This window comes from Colletotrichum acutatum (assembly GCF_030867785.1).
Source record: "Colletotrichum acutatum strain CBS 112980 chromosome Unknown BDZ83scaffold_49, whole genome shotgun sequence".
Classification (NCBI taxonomy): Eukaryota; Fungi; Ascomycota; class Sordariomycetes; order Glomerellales; family Glomerellaceae; genus Colletotrichum; species Colletotrichum acutatum.
In genome coordinates, this window is record NW_026849043.1 from 138,932 (window position 1) to 159,853 (window position 20,922).

General features: G+C 53.9%; 4 protein-coding genes across 4 annotated transcripts; all 4 read right to left on the bottom strand.

Moving 5' to 3' along the window:
* Nucleotides 1–721: 721 nt before the first annotated feature.
* On the bottom strand, nucleotides 722–1,915 carry BDZ83DRAFT_730965 (uncharacterized protein; the record flags this gene model as incomplete). Its single annotated transcript, XM_060512858.1, has 2 exons — nucleotides 1,832–1,915; nucleotides 722–1,763 (listed from the first exon to the last, which is right to left on the bottom strand). Exon 2 carries the CDS (start codon nucleotides 1,673–1,675, stop codon nucleotides 722–724), a length of 954 nt encoding a protein of 317 aa, XP_060364724.1. The 5' UTR covers nucleotides 1,676–1,763; nucleotides 1,832–1,915.
* Nucleotides 1,916–2,329: 414 nt separating this feature from the next.
* Nucleotides 2,330–4,123, bottom strand: BDZ83DRAFT_622164 (formyl transferase). The gene is made up of 4 exons (XM_060508315.1): nucleotides 3,773–4,123; nucleotides 3,626–3,696; nucleotides 3,457–3,572; nucleotides 2,330–3,393 (listed from the first exon to the last, which is right to left on the bottom strand). Exons 1-4 carry the CDS (start codon nucleotides 4,047–4,049, stop codon nucleotides 2,574–2,576), a joined length of 1,284 nt encoding a protein of 427 aa, XP_060364725.1. The 5' UTR covers nucleotides 4,050–4,123; the 3' UTR covers nucleotides 2,330–2,573.
* Nucleotides 4,124–4,156: 33 nt separating this feature from the next.
* Nucleotides 4,157–5,928, bottom strand: BDZ83DRAFT_622170 (uncharacterized protein). Its single transcript, XM_060508316.1, has 2 exons — nucleotides 5,722–5,928; nucleotides 4,157–5,664 (listed from the first exon to the last, which is right to left on the bottom strand). Exons 1-2 carry the CDS (start codon nucleotides 5,740–5,742, stop codon nucleotides 4,543–4,545), a joined length of 1,143 nt encoding a protein of 380 aa, XP_060364726.1. The 5' UTR covers nucleotides 5,743–5,928; the 3' UTR covers nucleotides 4,157–4,542.
* A 1,556-nt stretch (nucleotides 5,929–7,484) lies between these two features.
* Nucleotides 7,485–9,970, bottom strand: BDZ83DRAFT_578230 (glycosyltransferase family 28 domain-containing protein; the record flags this gene model as incomplete). The annotated part of the gene is made up of 4 exons (XM_060505101.1): nucleotides 7,485–8,008; nucleotides 8,097–8,763; nucleotides 8,800–9,208; nucleotides 9,411–9,970. 4 exons carry the CDS (start codon nucleotides 9,968–9,970, stop codon nucleotides 7,485–7,487), a joined length of 2,160 nt encoding a protein of 719 aa, XP_060364727.1.
* Nucleotides 9,971–20,922: the final 10,952 nt, after the last annotated feature.

Below are 20,922 nucleotides of genomic sequence, written 5' to 3' on the forward strand. Positions count from 1 at the left end.
TACATCTTAGTGTTTCACTCATTCGGATGGCTCGACGTAGACCTGACTTGGTCAGTCTGACGTTAGATGGGCTCCAAGCTATGATTATATTCATATGTAATGAGTGGCTCGAGGGTAATGTGTTGGTAGAGCAAAGAGAAAATTGGAAAGTTACAGTCGTTACCAGGTTGTCGAGGTGTGACTAATGTGTGATTTGTCTAGTTTCAATTTTCCACCATCGAGTTCCAATGATCTGTGTCTGCTGAACCAATTCGTGCGATTTCTTTGTTTGCTTGGCTTCTGGTACTGAAGAAGATTTGTTGAATGTTTCCCGTAGCATTACCAATTCCTAAGATTGACATACTGATTAGAATGGTGTGCCAGATGGTGGGCAATCTATGGGTTGATGAAATTTCAAAACGCCCTGGATAAACATTAGTACGGTAACTGAGGCGTAAATGACTGATCTTCTTACTGACTTTGCGAGAAAGAAAAAGTAGAGAAACTTAAGAAGCAATTTACTGTGAGCCCAGATTGACGGCAAAAGATTTGGCTAGTAGCGCTTGAAAGCTCCTGTGTGCGTTTCAGACTTGAGGGTCATAACGCTTATCATATTAGTAGATTTTCCGATGAGAGTGTTTGATTGACAACATACATGTGTGATTTTGTGGCTCTTTGATAATAGTTGGGAATGTCTTTGCTGTATCCAAATCAAAAGAAAGGAAATGTAACGAAAAGTGCTCTACATGTCGAAGTAGTCGCATGGCACGTCCAGGAGACCGCTATCAATGCCTGTACCACAAGTGATTACCGAAATCCTCTGTTGTAAATCACCATGGAAAGCCGCTTTTTCGGCGGGAGTCCAAGGTGTTATGGGGGACCATCGAGCAGGAGGTCTGGCTCGTCGTCCCCGGCGACTGTCGGTCCGCCCGCCTCTGACATTTGGTCGAGAGTCGGAGCCCCTCATCTTCCTGGCGTTCCGGGTTCTTTTGGCCAGCGGGGTACTTGGAATAGTTTCTTCATGGCCATCCTTCTGTAGCTCCGGTCCGAAAGTCAAACCTCTCTGAAAGGTGGGCATTGCGGTGGAGTTTCCCGGAGAAGACGGAACGGGATCACGGCGAATGTCATCATCGTTGACTTCGGCGACGGTAGGGAGGCGAGCGACAGGAGATGCGGTCAGCAGACTCCACGTGGGGCTTCGGACACCCATCGAGAAACACTTGCTACTCTCGGCAGCTGTGTGTTTTTCAGGAATCTGGTTGTCAATCTTATTTACGAGATCAGTCGTACCTACCGTCTCTTCGCGCGAGGGCCCCTCGCTAGTGACGAATTCGTATTGATGGGCTGAAGTCTGGACATCGTGCGATTGAGCTCCCAAGGTCGCAGCATAGTCGCTCAGGCTTGAGGCAGCCGAGCGACGGAACTGAGGCTGTGGTGTGACGAGGCAGTACTCCGAGTAGCTGCCTTGTAGGCTCTCTGTTGCCGTCTTTGGCTTGGGCGTTGGGGCCAGTGATCGGCGGAACGGGGGAGGCTCGACGAGACCGACCGACACTGAGCTTTGATATGAGCCTGGGGAGACTGTAGAGGAGAAGATGGAGGATCTTCGGGACTGCGGCGTGCCTGTCTCAGCTGGTCGAGGATCGTCGTCTTGAAAACTCTCTGTGATTGCTTGAGGGGAGCAGAATGCAGGAGACATGTTGAGTGTGTTGATAGCTTTGATGGTGATGTCGTGGGTGTCTGCGAAGGTTCCGGAGTATATATCTTCTGCCTGCGCAAGAAAGCTTCTAAGATACTGTCAGTTCCCATATATTTTGTTGTAAATACCGAATGCCCTGAAAAGAGTAAGGATTACCTTCAAGAAGCCCGGTATTTGCGAGAGAAGAAAACAGAGAACGTAATAATAGTTGGTTCGTTGGCTCCGGACGCCAGAATGGAGGAGAGGGCCGATGTGAGGAGGGAGCGGACGGGCAGAAGGGTAAGAAGATGAGTTAGAGTTGAACAAGGAAGGAACCAGATTGCGAGATTGACTGCCAGCTCACTCGATTTTCAAGTGGGTACCAAGCAGTGATATGGCGGAGGAAGGAGCGGCCGTAAACAAGTCTGGGGCGCCTTCCTCAACCCAGAATCGCTCGATCTCCCTAATAAGCCTCAAAAAACTGTGTGAAAGGTGGAGTAAGATCAAATGAAGAAAATGAATAAGTTGTGTTCACAAAATGCAAGTTCGCTATTAGAAAGTCTGTGTTGATAATAACTTGTACGAGAGAAGTCTTGAGAGTGTTTCTTCACAACTCTACGGGTCATAGTCAACATTCAAGAGAACCGGACCCCGCTAAGCATGCTATAGAATTCTCTCATCGACCAGACTTCAACCTCGACATATCTAAGGTAATAGGAATAGATACTAAATCTGGAGCTTCCTCCATGGCAAGAAGGCTTCAGGAACCGTAAGAATATGTTATGGCGACTCCTTGTCCACTGGCCGAGCCAGAAATCTCGCTCAACACATGGAAGGATGAAAAGTTTGTGATAGTCGGGTGCAGATGGTGACTAACCTCATCACTATATTACCTATCGTACACCTGTAACACTGAATTCTAAAAGGGGGAAGGAGTCAATTCCCAGTGCCTCCCATCCCCAACTACGGCAAAGCTCTTAATGGCGCTCACAGCAGCGCGTTCCGCGGAGCCCTCGACAATCATGGTCGATACCTTGAGTACCTTGTCGCCCTCCACAAAGGGAATTAAAATGCTCTTCCCATCCTCGTGCTCGAAAAATGGACATTGAAGTACTTTCCTATGTCCATCTTGCGTCCCCTGAATCCAATTGACAAGCTTCACGTTTGTACCGTCCTCCGGTGTTGCATCGCTAGCAATTGTTCGGTCTTTCTTATCCACCCTCAATAGTCTGGTAAACTGCTTAATGTGCTCAGGCATGTCCTCGAGGGGTACGGCCTCTACCCGTCCCAACTTGATCCTCTTCTCCGTGTCCGTGGTCTGGTTGACCGCAGATGACCACACGCCGCCCAGCACGCGCTGCCGCGTTGCGACTTCGGCGGCGGTCCACTCCGACCAAGCAATCCAGCGGTCGTGGTTTGTTATCTTGGGCGCGTGCGGAGGTGCTTTGTTTGAGTCCTCCTCGAAGTTTGAGGAGGAATACGCCCAGCCGACATTCACGTGCGGAGGAACGTGGACACCTCGCCGTAGACCGTCGACGAGCATTTCGGCAGCCGGCGGTGTGACAACGTCGAGCAGCTGCTGCGTAGTACAGTTTTCCGGGATTGGGATGCCTGGCAACGGTGTCTGGGCCAGTATGTCGCCGTGATCAAAGGCTTTATGGTCCAGGGTTTGAAGGGTGATGCCAGTGTGTGTGCGCCCTTGTAGGAGGGTGTGTTGGAGGGGCGCGGGGCCGCGGAATCTAAGGGTCTGATGGTTAAGAGGCTGTGTGATGATGGGGAGGCAAACGTGGATGAGAACTCACTCTGGTAGCAGTGATGGGTGAACGTTCAGACCTCCGTACTTTGCCATCTTGAGTAATCTCGGCGGCACGAAAAGACCAAAGGAGACGGCAATGATGAGATTGAAGTCACTGGGTGGCTGCGTGCGTTAGTTAATGGCACTTGGGGGATGGGAAAAAGGACCCGCGTTACCTGCCACTTGGTAAACGTGTCTCTCACGTGAATCGGTAATTTGAGCTGCTGAGCGAGGGTCCTCAACGGAACTATTCCCAGCTGTCAGCTCACTACCTTGTCATCCACTCTCATCAACCTATGTGAGTCTGGGCGGCGCGCACATACCCTCACGAACATTCTTCATCCCTCTCCCCGACGGCTTGCTCGGCCGAACCACGACCTCCAGCGACTCGATTAGTGCCGGATTTCGTTTACTCTCTGCAGTCAGCGCGGTCAGCGCTGCGCAGCTGAAGTTATCTGAGCCGCAGAAGAGGATCCGGAGCGGGTCCGAGGCGCGGCCGGCGCCGGTCGTTGCGCCGGAGTATAAGCGCGCGCCCGGCAGGCATGTCGTTGTGGCCGGCACCCGCGCGAAGGCGGCTGATCGAAGGGCCAGCCACGTCATTATTCCGAGGATTGTCCTAGTAGTTCTCAAGGCATCATAATTTGCGCGAGGTTCCTTATCCACATGTGTAGCTTTCTCGCTTGACACGGCGCATCCTTTTTTTTGATGGCCTTCAACGTCTCCTGAGCTGCTGAGTAAAAGTGGAGCTTCGACTTGACCTATCGGTTACTGGCGTACATGCCTTTGGGCATGTTATGCGTTCAGCGGGGGTATACTTCCTCCATACCTCTGCTGAGATTTCGGAAATAGCCGATTGCAGGTTGATGATTGGAATTGAACCTCAGTGAATGCAAAGACAGCCAGAAAGAAAGCGTGGAGCAATTTAACCTGACCGAAGTTACAGACTGCAGCTTCTTATGGTTCCGCGTTTTCAGTTCTCATCTCACAAAATCAGTTCCACGCTATGTTACGACAATGTTGTTACGAAGCCTGTTCACTTTGCAAAAGTGCAGCGATTCGGTGTTGTTGAGATGTATTCACTGTATCGATTCTTCTATGAGACCGCCCAATCGCATGCGACGATCCATCTACCGTCCTGAAGCTCAATCTCCCACGCAGGCTGGGAGATCGCAACGACACTACCTACGATGACAGGGGCCTTGTGTCCCAGGCCCGTCAAGTGTCCCTCCCCAGCCAGCATAAGCCGCGCGGCAATCTCTTCTCTTACATCCCCGTCACCCACAGTCCTTCGTCCCCGAACGAGATACATTCTGTTTCCATGACGAACTTCGTCAACAGCAATGCTCATAACGAGGTCTGCCGGACGGTCGCCGCCTGTCCAGCCCTTGACCTCTGCCAGCCAAGTCTGCAGCTCTGCCGCGAGGCCCCCGGCGACGTACTTTGCGCCTCGTCGCTGTGGCGAGAAAGCCTCCGGCAGGCCTTCTTGTCGGATGATTTCGGATTCGGACGGCTTGAAACGGGGGGCGCGATGAAAGGTAGGCTGTGTCCTGACCGGATCTCCTGCAGCGCGCTGAGGAACAACCAAGTCGTCCTCAGTCTTGGGCGCATCCTCGCGGAAGGGAAGCTCATCATCGGCATCTGGCAGCTGCTCGTCACCGTATTCGCTTTCTCCCGGGACAAGCTCTTCCTCTTCATATCCCATGGCAACATCTTCCTTGGGCTCCTCATGCCAGCTCAATGCTGGCGAGACCGAAATCCTTCTCCTCTTTGGTGTCCTCTCCTCAGCCTCGCTGTATAGGACACTAGGCGGCTCCGATTCAATCTCGATCGAATCATTCACCGCGACAACCATCGGCGGCAGCTCATCCTGGTCCTCATTCTCCGACGGCGAATCGCTACCGGCGTCAGAGTCGATGTCAATCCTGGGATTCTGCCTCTGCGTCCCAGCTCCTAGCATCGGTCGCGTCGCCGAGACGGGCGCATCTGTCGGGGAACTATTCAGAGCATCGTGGATCGGGTCTCGGTGTCTCGACGGTCGGAGTGAAACAGGAAACACGGGCGTCGCGGGAGGTCGCTGAGTCGACGACGGAGGGGCGAACCGGGGCGTGGGCTGGAAGCGCTGGCTACCGGCGAAGACGGGCGGGCCGCTGCCTGGTGTCTGCTGCTGCGACCCGGGAGGTCTCTTGGAAAGCAAAAATCGACGAGGTGTAGGTGTCTGCAAAGAAGATGGTTAACCAGCGATGGTCCGTGGCGCAGTGGTGGGAGGACTTACTGATGGCGGTGGTTGCGTCATTGGGGTCAGCCAAATGGACCGCGTCTTCGTCTTGGGAATTCAGAGGCGAGAAGCGGTGCGGTCATCGCGCAGGCCTTCTCTCTAAAGATGTGTATTTTCAAGCGGGTTGGGCGGGAAATGTCAACGCTGAGTTGATGTTAAGGCACAAGCTGGCGGCGGAAGCTTCATGGGCGATCGCGTGGAGCGCATGGAGTCGCGTTTAGACTGCAGGCGTCATCGCCCAACGCGGTAAGTGGGGGAGCGGCTATTGTCTGCTATCTGCATAACCCCCGTATGCGACTATTCCCATCACTTCAACACAACGGTTCTTGAGAATTTGTCAAGTTTACTGGTGAATAGCATCAAATTAATACCACAAGTTTGTACTGATGTCTACAATAATGTCATACAAAATTAAGTTGTTCTCTTCACCATTATCTTTATCTTAGTTTAGCCAGTTGTGTCCTAGAGGTCGAGCAATTTGTTGTGTACTTCCTGAAGACAGTGACTCGGCATTCCTAAGGCCAAAGGCAAATATTACATGGACGTGCGAATTATCACAAGATCTAGGTTTGATTAACCTAATTCGACGGTAATTTTGGATCATTATCCAAGTGAATTGACTTGACAAGGTCCAATGTCACAAACAAGGTCCCACAAACTTTAGCCATAGAGGATTAGTCCTTCCAGTTCATAAAGCTCGCCGTGATCTCTCCTGGGAGTGCTCAACTCTACCGAGAATTTTTATTTACTATTCGAAGTGCTCAAGTGATACAGGTTCGGAATAGTCTTGATTAGAATTCAAGTCCTTCAGTTCGCTCAGTTCTGTTTGTGCTTCTGTAGTTAGGGACTTGAGAAGAACGCATTGAGGTGCAGGATGTTCATCTGGATAATAAATTTGACTTGAGAATTGTCATACTCTGTGGGATAACGCTAATACGTTGGCCAGCTGAGGTTCTACGAGAACTGATGGCTAATTACGGGTTCAGCCAGACAGCTTGATCGCCAATAGAAGCCCTCTCCCTAACCGATCAAGTATTTCACTGCGATTTTAACCACACAAAAGGCCGTCTAAATACTGCTGAGACCATCGCCATCAACGCCTTGGAATCTTGAGATGAGAGCAGTCATACTCAATGTCAGAATTGATTGAAAACGCTTAAGGAGAACCACCGAGCCAAGCATAGCAACTGCCCAGCGGGAAGAACGGCTGACCGACAGATACGATCAAACGCTCCCCATGTCAAACCCGATACCTACATCGATCACGTCTCGCAACCGCACGCCGCAAGCCGCCTGCCTGTCCAAGGTGCGAAAAGAAACATCCCGAACCCGTACGCGGCACGCACGCAGCTGCCCAACCAGCGTACCAAACCTTACCTCGCCTTGTCCCATGGCTAGCAACACAAGAAGTTGACGTGGCCCGGGGCGCCGGCTGCCCGCAGTACGGTAGCTGCAAGTCCCGTGTCACGACGTGGCATGTATCGGAGAATATGCTTATCCTTAGATATTCTGTGCTTACACGCCCCCTTTCTAGAGGATGAGATGAACTTTTGTGTAAAGGAATGGGCTGGATGTATCCGCCACAGGCTTATCGTCGACCCGAAGCTACTGACGCTATTATGTGCCTTAATAATTTAACCCAATTCTTGCCGCCGGAAGAGGCCCTGGTGCTCACGCTGCCAGCCCAAAGCACTATCCGCTGACTCTGAATCTCGACTGCGAAGCGACCATATTACCGTACAGTATCAAGAACCAGCTACTCAAGCCTTCTTCCGCTCATCCCACCTCCTAACAATATCCCCGACCAAATCTCTTCCACTCTCAGCCCCCTCAACCCTCAACTCCTCCGCTTCAACCCTCCCCTGGCGAATCCTCGCCTCGGCAACAACATCCCCAACAGGCCTCTCCCCTATAGCCCTCGCACAAGAAAGCTCTAGTTGCCGAAGCGTGATACCTAGCCCTCCAACAAGAATGTTGACTAGCGCCAAAAGCACCCTCAGAAGTGCGAGCGGCACCTCGAGGACCACCCTCATCAAGCTTCTTCCTCTGGCTCCCTTTTCTCTCCTCTTTCTTCTGTCCTCCAGGAAGCGCGCCGGCTGCGTCACGACAGAAGCGAGCTCGACAAAGGGCGCGGATAGGAGGAAGAGGAGCATGCGCGGGTAGGAGTACAGCCGCGGGTTACTCGCGTAGAGCTTCGGCTCGAAAGGCGAGGCGAGTTTGTAGAGGATGAAGTCGAGTAGGTTGAAGAGGCCAAACGCCACGGCGGCTAGGATCGTCAGAGGAGCTATAAATATCAATAGTTAGTCATAGTCTCAATCACAGGTGATAAGAAACAGCATCATAAGAATCACGAGAAAGCAGCCAAAACTGACCTCTCAAAACATGAAGACCCAACCGTCCCCATTTCCCCGTCCTCCCACCCGCAGCAACACTCCCAAACGCCTTTTGCACCTCGAGAACCAACCCCGTCACTGGGTCCCCAGGGCCCGTCAAATCAGGCCACTTGACCACCTCCAACACCTTCAAGTCCTCCCTCCTAACCCTCCCACTCTCAACAAGAACATGCGCCGCAACAGCAGACAACTTCTTCTCCCCTCCCTTCCCAGTCGTCGCTAACCTCCAAACAGCAGGCCGTCCATCATATACAACACACCTCCCCTCCCTCTCATAAACCCTCACCGTCTCAAGCACCTTCTCAACGCAAACCTCCTCCCCAGGCCTCTCCGCCCTCACGGCAACCGCAAATCTCTCCGCGGCAGCAGCGTATCCCGGCTTCAAAAGCTCCCTCAACCCTTCCTCGAATCTCTCGCTATTCATCTCCGCCAACCCATACTTTGCCTCCGGCCCGCACCCGACAGCGTGGACCCTCGAGCCCCAAAACGGCTGGTCCCCGGCAACGGGCACAACGAGCGTGGGCCGCCCGCTCCGGAGCGCCATGGCCGTCGTCCCGCTCCCTCCGTGACACACCACGGCCCTAACCCGGGGGAATAGCCACGCGTGCGGCGCCTCATCGAGGATGAAGATGTGTGACATATCTCTCTTCCCACACCCCTCGCCGTCATCTCCCTTCCCAACCCGTCCAACGTTCTCCTTGACCAAGTTCGACCACCCTTTCCCAACAACAGCCCTGACCCCAAACCTCCTCACCGCCTCAAAGATCCCCTCAAACACGTCCTGCGCATTCGCAAACGACATGCTCCCGAACCCGATGTACACCAGCGGCGTCTCCGGGTCGGCCTCCAGGAACGCAACCAGCTCCGTAGAGGGCGTATACTCTGACGGTACGTCCTCGAACACGAAGCCCGCGACGTCGATGTTGTCTGCCCAGTCACTCGGCTTCGGGAGGAGCCTCGGCGACCAGAGGTACGTGCAGGGGACGTTCATCCTGTTGTACTGGCTCAGCCACCAGGCGGGGGACATGCTCTCCAGGCCCATTACGTTGACGCGGACGTCGTTGATGACAGATTTCATCGCTTCGAGGAACCTTGTCGTGTGTTAGTTGAAGGACACAATTCGAGCACCCCTCATCCTTCAACCCTTCTGAGCTACAACCTCGCCCTCCCGTAGCTGTTCTAATGAAGAGAGAATATGCCCAACTCAGAAGAAGAAATAACCAAGAGCAAATCGTTCAGAACAAGACAGAAAGAAGAAAAGAACGGGGAAAGAAGAAGGGGGAAGAAACTCACATAAAATCCTGAACCCACCAGGACAAAACATTCTTCCACCGACTAGGCCCCTTCAAAGCCCACCCAGCCTGCGAATGCGGCAGCTCCTTCGAGAAAATCCTCGGGTTCATCCCAAACAGGTGCAACGGCACGCCCAGCCTCGCCGCCGCAGACGTCTGGTTATACACATGCATCGTAGACATGACCAAATCCGCTACAAACGCGCCTCTCTCCCATCCACCATCTACTCCCCCTCCATCCTCTCCATGATCAAACCCAAACCCATCAACGCAAGCCCCCCACCACCTCTCCCCCATCTCCCGAAACTCCTCCCGGATAACCGGCACCAGCGCATTCAGCTCTTTCCGCGGGAGCAGCCGCCTTTCCATCATAGTCTTGATGTCCGTCCTGCCGATCCCGTAGAACCCGACCCCTGCGGCCTCGACGGCGGCGCGGTACGGCGGGTGGCTTGCGATGCGGACGCGGTGGCCGTGCCGGCGCTGCAGGAGCTTGGCGACGGCCAGGGAGGGCTGGAGGTCGCCGCGCGAGCCCATGAAGAGGATGACGATGTTGAGGCGCATCGTTGATGTGCCCGGCGGAAGATCCGTAACCGGCATCGGGACCAGATCCCCTTTTGGTGTTGAATTGGAGCTTGACGTCGTCATGGCGTTGGATATTGATGCCGTGGTACTAGGGTGCGTATCTCCGTTTTGGCTATGCTCTCCAAGGGACATGATGGACCGCAATACCCCACGAATATCAATGGTCGCGTCGCAGTTAAAGCAGGCTCACCTACATCCATCAATGTCAATGCTGAAAGAAACATGAAAAAACATATTGATAATAAGTCACATTGTACGGATTGTTCGGTGCTTGCTTCTTCTCCTATCCCTCCGAAATCTTACGTGAGGCGCTAATTAAACCTAGGTAGGTTTTTTCCTATTACAACTGGGCTCAGGCCAATGAAAAGTCTCGATACACGACTGCCCTGGCTTGGAAATATCTAGGTAGGCAACAGGCTGGACAAAGAAATACTCCGAAGTTGTAGTCAATCAACACCGTCCGGGACTACACAATATCGCGATTCCGTGTTCATGGCCACCCCGTGACCCGCAAATTTCACTGGTGGCCGGGCCCGTGAGGGTAGTGTAATCAACCCGGGCCTTTGCTTCCGGAAGGTTGGGGGGCCCACTGCGAGTGTGTTCGGGGAGCTCTCGGCGTCCCATGAGCCGGGGAGGGGGGGAACAAGGACAGTTGCACATGTCGTCTCTTATTCGGATTCGCCACCTTCATCTTCACTCACGGACCAACCCACCATCGTCATCTCTTCAAGAAGGATGCGTGTGGTTGTCACAGATCAATCAAGGCATATTTCTCTGGTCCGTTTTGTTTTTCGCCATACTGGACAGATTCAAAGTTCAGACTGCATGCCGAAAGGTGCCCTGATCCCTGGCCTCTTCAGGCCGCCGATGCGAAGGTAAAGAGAAGAAGAAGTTTAGGAGCACAGATAGGTGTGCGATCGGACGTGCCCTCCATTCTCTTCCCTCTCTTGAGTCTTGTCTCTTATGGCCTGCCTCCCAACTTTTCGGTTTCGCCATCAGACGATGACACATGTGAGACCTTAACGCCGGATGGGAAAGTCGAGAAAGACCGACGGGGAAAAGATGGAGTTACATCTGTCCACCACGTCTGAAGTTTCCTCGGGCGGTTGACGTAAGGGGCAAATGACAACAGAGAGAAAGAGAAGAAAAGTCTGATGGTCGAATGGGCAGGCTCTCTCTCTCTCAAACCGTTGCTGTGAGACGCACAGCAACGCTACGACGTTACGACCGACTGACTCGAAAGGGAAACCCAATGTTGTTTTTGTCTCAAGCAGTCACAGTTTTGGTCAAAGGGCTTAGCGAAGGGCACTCTCAGCTTCCAGAATACGAAAAGAATGAAACAAACAACGATGCCCAGAGGCCCCAGACAGATGACTTGCTGCTTGTTGTGCCCACGGGCCCTTTGATGGAAGCTCTCAGTCTTCTATATTCGGCAGCGGCGTTTGTCTCAAGGCGCGGACGGAAATTGGAGGATCTTGTGGGGGATGAGATAGCGGCTGGACCGACCGATGGCGGTCCGGTCGATCGAGTTCGCTTGCTCAAGCATTCGGCTCATCACCACGGATGACTGTCTGCCTGTCTGACTCGCTAATCTGCGACCATGCTGGTGACCGATGGTCAATGTCGATGAGCCGACCGCTGAGAGCGGGGCAAAACATGAGTTGACTTGTCGTGTTGTGCATGCCGCCATAGCCATAGCCATAAGCCTCTTTTGATATCTGAGGCCTTCAAACACTTTATTGTGTGCTCAATGGCTTTGAGACACGCTTCAAAGCCTTCGAGGAACACCGCATGCCTCGCGACCATTGACCAAGGCATTTACATTGTGTCGAGCCAAGTACGTAAAGAGCACGCAGTAGGCCAGGCGCAACCAGACCAAGGTTGGTTAACCTTAACGTTAGCGGCCTTCCACTGCAGGCACCTGACACGCCTCTGCCGACCGCTCGCACGTACTGGTGCATACGGGGCCATGTTGGTCTCGCGGAATATTTTGTGATTCGGGCACCGACGGGGGTTAGCAAGGCGCCGCCTCTGCAACGTGTGTGCAATGGCGCATGGCCGTAAGCAGAATTTGGGACGGCGTCGGTCCACAACACTTCCAGCGTCGTAGTCGCAAGGAACAGGCCGCTGAAGAATACTCCTCGTCCCCTCGTCGTTCGAACTCTTGGGGCCACCAAAAAGATCCGCGAAGAAGGGGGGGAGACGGAAAACTGGAGATGGTGTGATGCTCGTGCTGGCAAATGACAGCGACAAGTGGCAGTGGCAGTGGCAGTAGCTTGGATGAGTGGCACTGAAGTAGGTCCCGAGTCTTTCTTCGTATCATGATGGCGTTAGTGTAGAGGATAAAAGTTGAGATGAAACCATTGTAAATCACTCGAGACCAGGGTCTGAGGGTGCAAGCTTGGGAGGTTGTCGCTTCGAGATGATCGGCGCAGGGATATCGCCCTGCAGCAGTCCTTGTCAGAGGTTGTTGACCTGCGCTGGCTTGGGAGTTTGGCGGGCTGGTCTGCCGGCGGCCACAGAGGGCCTGGAGACAGCTGAGTATTGTCTCGTCCGTCCCCGGGTATCTTTGCTCAGAGGCCTCGGGCCCGAGACCGAGGGTAAGGTGTCGAAGACGAAAGGCTAGGAGCAGCATCCACTAATCAAGCCTCTCAGACGAAGACGTGTCGTCCGTAGCTCGATAGCGTCGTAGGGCGGGCAGGCGCTTAATTCTTTTCCACTGTGTCGTAGAAATGAGGGTAAAAAACTAGATGAAGCTGGTGTCGGTGCCGGTGCCCATGGTTTTCGGGTGCGCCCTGGAGCTAGACCTTGTCGACCCAAGCTTCCGTGGGCCGAGTTTGCGTCGCATCCCTCTCCGTCAACCCATCTTCTTCGCGGAAGCCAAGCTTGAGGCACCTTAGCTGCTACCAGGACAACTTACTTGAGGCCATGGAAAAGGCGCTAAGTGGCACCCATCGTCTTTAGTGGGTGGACTGGCCACGATCCGGCGCATCTCGCAACGTGTGCGATGAGTGCCTGTGCTCACCGACTTTCGTCAGCGAAGCATGAAGCAAACTTGGGAAGAGGGCGCAAAAAGAACGCGGAACAGAGAGGGCGAGAGAGCGGGAGAGCTAGTCATCGCTCAATCGGAGCAGGTCTAGATTTTGGTCGGTCAGCAAACAGCTGGCTAGTGTGGTCCATTGGTCGCTCAAGATGATGATCAGTGATGATGAACGATGCGATGACACTTGGCAGCTGCTGTTGCTGATGCTGATGCTTCCGCCAGCAACGGGCAGGATTAGAGACGGTAGCGGAACCAGTAGAAACACTGCTGGAGCATGCCGTAATCCGTTAAGCTAGGACTGAGCCCTCTGAAGGGGGAGAGAAACTCGAGACTCTGCATCTGCGGGTGCTTCGGCGTGTCAAGCCAGCGTCTGGTCTTCTGACAATCTCGCATCGCACGCCGGTATTGTTCTGGCGTCCCATGGCCCCGACACAAGCTTGTTTCCCTTTGGACGTTTTGCGATGGCCGTTTTATCCTGAGTAAAAGTGCCATAGGCACATAGCATAGCTAGAGGAGTGTGGAATATTGGTTTCCGTCTCGCGGACCTCGCATATTTTGGATCTTTCGTCCCGTGTGCGGCGGCCGGAAGCTGAGGTTATCCGCTGCAAGTTGGACAATATTGGGCAAAGCGAGACAAGCCTTCACGGTGAAGTGAAAAAAGACGATGACTGGGGGTGGTAGAGAAGCGTGAGAAGGTCGGAGGGAGCAGGGGTGACCGTTGGAGATGTTCCTGAGTCTTTTCGCCCAACGTTCCATTGCTGTCTCCAATGACAAGAGGAGTGGACATCAGCTGAAACATCTGCAGCTTCTTGGGTGGAGACGTTGGACCCACCTTCAAACCCAGAGAGTCCACACCTTCCTCCTTCCTCCTTCACACCCAGGGCAACAGGTACGTATCTTTTCTCTGTCATCGTGAACAGAAGGGAAGGGAAGGAGCCACCTCGCGGAGCACAGGAGGAGAGTGGAAGGGGCGGGGGACGTACCTAGGTCCAGGTCTCCGTCCTCAGGCTTCTGTCCATCTTGCACCTGCCTCGGACGGATACTTTGTCATGGTCTTCGTCTCGTCAACATCCTTCACTTTTTGTCCAGGTTGCTTCCCCTTCACGGTGGCACTAGCTCCGTGGGCTGACTGACCGGGCTCGACTAATGGCAAGACATGTGTGTCATGTCTATTGTGGTGAAAGTAACTGAGAGAGAGAGAGAGAGAGAGAGAGAGAGAGAGCGTATGTGTGTGCCTTGTGTCCTGTGCACACTTGCGTAGCCTCTGCGGATAGGTGGGTGGAATGAAGGATTCAATCGACCGATGTGCTGATGGGATGGTCAAAGATGGGACAGATGACATACTGGTTGGTTCTATAGAGAGGGAAATGCCCTGTATCAACGTATCTTGTTTGAAGGCAGATGCTAGCTATCGCCACTATAGTTTATTGTACGTCGTAATGGTAATGGCTTTTTTGCAATACGGCCTTTCATGCCGCGAGACTGCGATTATTCACTATGGGCTTTTCTTGGAAAGAATGAAAACGTAACTCAGTTACTTAGTTAGACTATATCCGTAGAGTCCGTGGTAAATGTCGTATTGCCAGGTGAGTTATTCTGAGCTTCTGACCCCATCCCACCATGTTCAGGACTCAGGAGACACGTCCAAGTATAGTCACGACCCCTGCACCACTTTGCCCCTCAACTTGCTCTACCGTGGTCCGTGACAGAGTTGACCGTATAATGGTCCATGTACTGCACTGCGTATACTCCGTACTGGTAGTGGAGGCAAAGGATGCGCCAGGAGCACCGACAGAAAGGGGAACCTCGCCCGGCCCAACTCCGTTTCGTGACCCTCGTGAGTTTTTGTGTTGTTTTCAGCTACCTTATGGGAACTGGGAGGGAAGGAAGGTCCAGCGAGAAGAGACGCCACTTTCTCAGGCACCAAACTCCAAGGCCCACGGGTACGGCATGCCTCCCTGATGTGGATGCGACGTGTCGGTACCTTGGGCATGGAGACGACGGATGACGGACGGCGGGCGCCGGCCCACGGAAGGAGACGTCCCACCTCTTGTCGTCCCACCATTGCCCGGCCCCCAAAGGGATGGAAGGAGAGGACCTACGGATAGAAGGGTGGGCCTTGGCAGGCAGCGGGAGAAGTACGGGTAGCCCCTTCCACCCGGTTCGACCCTCAAAGCCCGAATTTGAGTTGACCTTATCTTCATCTCGCTGTGTACTGTGTAGTAAGTGCCATACAGGCGCGTTGTGTGTTAATTATGTATCCGAACGAACATCCGTATGCAGTCTCCGTACTCTCCATTTTTGCCCACTCACATCTGTCACTTGTAAAGTTGTGAACCCCCAACTCAATCTTCGACCCATCAGCCAAGCCACGGCGCCACTTCGACATGGACCAGCGCGCCAAACCCCCTTCGAAGCTTCGATAAGTTAGAACCACCAGCATCTGAGCCGGGGGCTTGAACATGGACATGCCATGCCCATGGATCTCAATCTCGACTTCGACCTGGACTCCTTGGCCTAGATTCCGCCACACACAGCATCGGCTTCTTGGTACACTACGGATACAAGACCTGGATCAGAGTCTGAACTTCACCTCATGCAGCACGACGGATCCTATCTGATTCTCTGGTGGCCCCATCCCCGTCACCCATCCCCCCGCCATCCGTAAACTCATCTACTTACAACATTTGTACCTTACGGAGTACTTTTGTGCGGATGCGCAGCGAAACCATCTACTTACGACACACATCCTTCCCATCAATCTATGAAGCACCAGGCGCTTTTCAAGCCCGGATATACTAGCGTCTCTGCGTTCCCTCGAATGTCGACATATCCCGGATCGACCAAAACCATCTCTGCGTTTCTCTAAGCTCTAGACTCTGGCAGTGCATCGGAGCCTCCTCCTTTGCCCGCTTGCCCCCCTCCCTCCCTTTCGTCTCTTCATCCCCTCCTCCACGGCAAGCTGACTACATGCCACCGCAACCATGATCCATCACTGCCGCTGCGATACGACGCCATTCAGCATCCGGGCTACCCTATCCCATCCCATGCTGCCCGTCACTACTCCTTCGACGCATCTCGATATCCCGGCTTGCAGCAGCCCCGTCTTGAAACGTGGAGGCAGATTCCCATGGGCCAATCGCAAATCGCACATTCGCACCCCCGGTATGCCCACCACGGATCGTCCGCCGGCTGCGTATCGAGATGGCCGAACTTGTCCCATGTCGCCGCCCTCCTACTATACATCTCTATGCGGCACCTGGCCTCGCGACTGCCACACTATGCGATACCCTGCAGCACATCAGCCCGCATCGCGCTGACGACGGCTCTCAACCTGTTCGTCTTCATGTCGCCCTATCTTTCATATACTGCCACGTACCGATACGGGTACCATTAGTCCTTAATATCTGACGCGCCTGGCTCTGCCCAGTAGCCTACTGTACTTGACGGAATAGCCTGCAGAGACGGCACGCCATCCTATTGCACTGATCGGTCATCGTCAGACTCTCGTCGCTACGGACGAGCTGACGATTCCCACAAGCTCTCACGCCATACGCTGATAGGTAGTGGGTGGGTGACCCAACGCTTCGTCTGGTCTTGCGTAGTGTCTACGGAGTAGTTGGCTGCACTACATTGGGGCAGGGGCTATGATCCCTGCTGTCCGTAGGCCAATGGCAGTTTGGCAGCACGCGACTGAGAGATGCCGTCCCATGGATGATGGAGCTGCTTTGAGCTGCCAAAACGACGACGACATCACAGCCATTCAGGGCTATGCTCACAATTAAGAATACCATGCGATGCGGAAGGGGGCCTCTGAAAAGCCGCGCTATCTTGGGTACGGATCCTGGACGTTAGCAAAACGAGGCATATGCACATGTGTCCCGGTGTGCAACTGTGACGAGAACCAGACATCCATCACCTGCAGTCGATAAGCGGCCGCCTAGAGCAGCAACGTGCCTGTGGTTCGTGCTGGATTGGACGGTGAAGCAAATGGGAGTTATCCGTCTCCCGCCAGTTCGTACACCTCATCCGCCGATGCGATGCGCTAAGATGTACTGTCTGTTGTCAAGGGCCGGCTCCATGTCCTAAGCCTCAGAAGTGTCAGTAGCACAGAGAAAAGTCGCACTCGAAATGGCTTCAGAAGGAGCAGCAAGAAAGAAAGAAGAGAAACAGAAGCACCGCGAACACTCGAGCAATCAGCCAGTACAGCACACGGACCTCATCACCTCGTGTTGTGAAGTGAGATGGATGGAAGGTCACAGACAGCAGAGACGTTTTCTACGGCGGAAGCACGGGCTGGCGTCACATCTAGTGGCAGTCGACAAGTTGAGACAGGCCCCAAGGGTTGCCATTTGCCAAACAGATTGCCGCAGAAGTCAACCTGGAAGCTCAGCTCCAAGGCTCGCACCGCACCCTCCTCCTCATCTTGGACTGGACTGGCACCACCCAGCCCCCGAATCTCCGTCAGATTAGAGCCGGTCTCTTCTCTCTGTCCCAACCTAAGCAACCAAGGCACCGCGTGGCTGCAGCGCCGTTGGATATTGTAACCGCAACACATGCACAAAGCACACAACGCAATAGCGTCAAAGGAAGCACTAGGCCGTTGGCGGGGTCTACCGTCTACCGCCGCCTATCGCCTCTCCCGGCCGCCCTATGGCTTCTCTTGGTGCGCCCAGCCATGTGGTTTTGCTGGCCTCATCTGGTTGCTTGCATCTATCCAACCCGTCTTGACGGTATCACTCAATGGTCGCCCAATCGACATCTCATTGCCAAGGGAGGTCATGACAGCCCAAACACGCTCCATGCGGCGGCCACCGAGCGACATGGGCAAAACAATTGCGCCCCGGCACTCGCTTCGGCTTCTCCCGACCGACTGAACATTTACCTGCACATGCCCGAGGTCTGGTGCGTGCGTGCTCAGGGAATTCGGCCCCCTCCCCTCCCCATCACTCTCACCTCTCTAGCCCACGGTCAGATACCAATCCGGTCAGAGATGGCATACCTGAGCCCTTGTCCCCATCCACGGTCCACCCCATCACGGATCCCAGTCTCGTCAAACGAAGCACTTCCTTGACAAGTTTCACGCCCAATCCCGGGTCTCAGCTTGCAGATCGATGGATAATCTGCGCCTCAGGGCCTCCCATTTGCATCAACCGAGCAGCCGCAGCACAACCACCGAAAAGCGACCTGGAAGACAGGCAAGGAGCCATTCCACAACCGCGCTTGTCAACGGCATCTCTGCCGACCTTGAAGTGTGCCAATGGAACGACAAACTTGAGATAGATCCCGTCCGCCCTGCCATGCCTATAACACGTCTATTATATCAGTCGGCTTAACTATTTGGAAATCTAAGCCCTGCCCGGACGTTTCCCCTGCGGAGATCATGGTTCAGACGGAGTATCTGACGCCATGATCTACTACGGTCTAATCTGGTGCACAAGCAACAAGCACAAGGCCACGGGGAGTCGCCCTAGTCACCGGCAATAACCAGCACGCCAAGCTCCTACAGCAACCATTCCTCCTCCTCCCAAAAAGCACGCAAACCACCACTCAGTACCGTTCTCACCTGTGCCCTCTGCAGAAGCAGGATGATTGTAGGATGATGGTCCCCCGACTACAGACAAGCTACAGGCAGTGCACCCGCACTAGCACAGCACAGCACAGCACAACAGAGCCCCGAGCAGCAAATATGAAAGCTGCCACTTCTTGAGCCAGTTACACAAATCACCTCAGCCTAAGACAACGGTCCCCCTGTCCCTGGAAGTGGACATGGACCCTCGTCGAGACCAGCGGCCAGTCGGGGGCTTTTCTTCCCACCGGCGCACCCAAACCTACTGTGGGGAAGTCTAAACAACGACGACATCCCTTCCCCTTCAACGCATAATGCCCAGCATCCTTGCGTTGCCGCAAGTGGAAACTCTGATCAGATTCACTAGCTCTCCCACTCTTCTCTTGCACAGTGATCATGCTGGCTCTCGTTGCGAGCCTCCTCTCTGTCCCCATTTTTTCCTCCGATGCTTGCTCGCGGCTTTCGGGCCTTGCCCCTAGCCTAGTCGTCGGTCGTGGTTGTTGGACTTGGGGGCCCTGACCTGACAGACTGCATCCTGGGCTCGGTCCAGCCATCCGTCGTCGTCCTCGTCGTCGTCGTCTGCTTCTTCTTTCATGTACCCATCTCAAGCGTATTGGACCTAGTCATGGCATTCGAAGCTGCTGCTGCTTCTGTTGTGTCCGTCTCTACACCCTCCGCCCGGATTCCTAAACAGCTACCGTCTTCAACCCCTACCGTCCCTTCATGCGTTCTCAGCATAGCCCTACTTCACCTGTGTCCCTGATCCCCCGGGCTCGTCCCCGTCTCTCGCTGACCATTCGTCCTATCTTTTGTTTCTTCTTCCTGTGTCTTTCCGAACACTGGCCTTGAACTCCCCCTTCACATTTCAACATCATCCGCATCTGACTGAAGCCTGCCAAAATCTGTCACTATTTGGTTTATGTCGAGGTTGGCGTGTGCCTCATCCATGGCATGATAGTACTTGCGCTCCCGAAACGAAACTTTGACGAACTTCGCCGAGCCTCTCGCCGTTGTTGACAAGTACTCCCTGAGGAAACGAGCACCGATCCAGATTCAACCTTCGGACTGGAATTTTCCTTCTCACTCTTCTCGAAGCACAAGATCACGACGTTTGGGAAAGAGCCTCGCATTCGGAGTATCAGGAATCTAGAAAAACCCGCACCAGCGTTCGGCAAGCCACTTTCGCGTGTCTGCACGACGTCTCCTACTTTGACACTGCCACCCGTCAACCCCCTTGATTGTACAGCTTTGGGGCCTCAGCTGCTGTACGAGGAAGCCACTGTTTCCTCTGCTCTGTTTCTCTCGGTTCGAGGTCGATCCGACATCTGCGAACTGCCAGGGCGTGTTCAAGCTAAGAGGTGTTAAAGTCCCTTTCGGATGGCCCTTCAAGTACACCACTGGGCGACTTGAAGGTGTTTCGGCTGTTTCAATCCGCTTTTGGAACTGTCAGTGCGACTCTGAAACGGCGATCTCAACGATAGGTCTGATATTCTTATCGTTTGCTTCTTAACTTGTCATCGCCTCCTGTACTACCCCTTCCCCTTCCCTCGTCGCCTGCCCGTCTCCCGGGCGCCACACACAAAAGCTTTGGGATCTCCCATCAACCTTATCGTTTCCCTACGCTTCCTCCCACCACTGTCACCTTACCTGCCTGTCCCCCTAGTTGTGCGACCTTCGCAACCTGGGTTTAACAGACGACGAGTATCCGATGTATCGGACTGGATCCTAGAGATCGGACATTATCATCTTCTCATCAACAACTATCATCAACAACAAGAGACAGGTTCTCGACAACTGGACTGAGGATTACAAGGTGGACTATTACGAACTGAATATTACGATACCCGGCGGACGTATAAGAAGGAGCAACCAGGGACACATATCACGACATCGCCCCAAGGGACCGCCAAACTGGATTCGTTTCGGCGACAAAACTTCTCCCACGTTGTCCGCGCTTGAGCGATGGACGTGACATCACTACTGAACGTAGCGGCGGGAAAAAAGCCATTTATTCGGGACAATTCACTCGAAACCACTTCTGTACCGATTTTCCAAAGACAAATCATCACATCGTCCCCGGAGAAGACAGCTTCTTCTAGGCGGACAAGCGACGTTAGAGCACCGCGGAACCGCACGCCATGGGATGCGGGCGGTTACTCTCTTCATCTAGCTCTTGACAACAAGTTTCCTGCTTCCCACACCAAGTCTACATACTACAGCGAATCCGACGTAGACCAGTCGGCCTCCACGAGCTCTTGCGACGCCCCTTCATCGAACTGCCATTCTAGGGCCAGCTCTCTCAGCTCTCTAGCACACGAG

Bases quoted from the DNA above. Each gene is read 5' to 3' on its own strand.
- BDZ83DRAFT_622170 (XM_060508316.1), bottom strand. From the start codon at position 5,742: ATGACGCAACCACCGCCATCA. The intron at 5,665-5,721 runs GTAAGTCCTCCC...TCTTCTTTGCAG, and splicing joins TGACGCAACCACCGCCATCA to ACACCTACACCTCGTCGATT.
- BDZ83DRAFT_622164 (XM_060508315.1), bottom strand. From the start codon at position 4,049: ATGACGTGGCTGGCCCTTCGATCAGCCGCCTTCGCGCGGGTGCCGGCC. The intron at 3,697-3,772 runs GTATGTGCGCGC...AGCTGGGAATAG, and splicing joins GATGAAGAATGTTCGTGAGG to TTCCGTTGAGGACCCTCGCT. The intron at 3,573-3,625 runs GTAACGCGGGTC...TAACGCACGCAG, and splicing joins ACACGTTTACCAAGTGGCAG to CCACCCAGTGACTTCAATCT.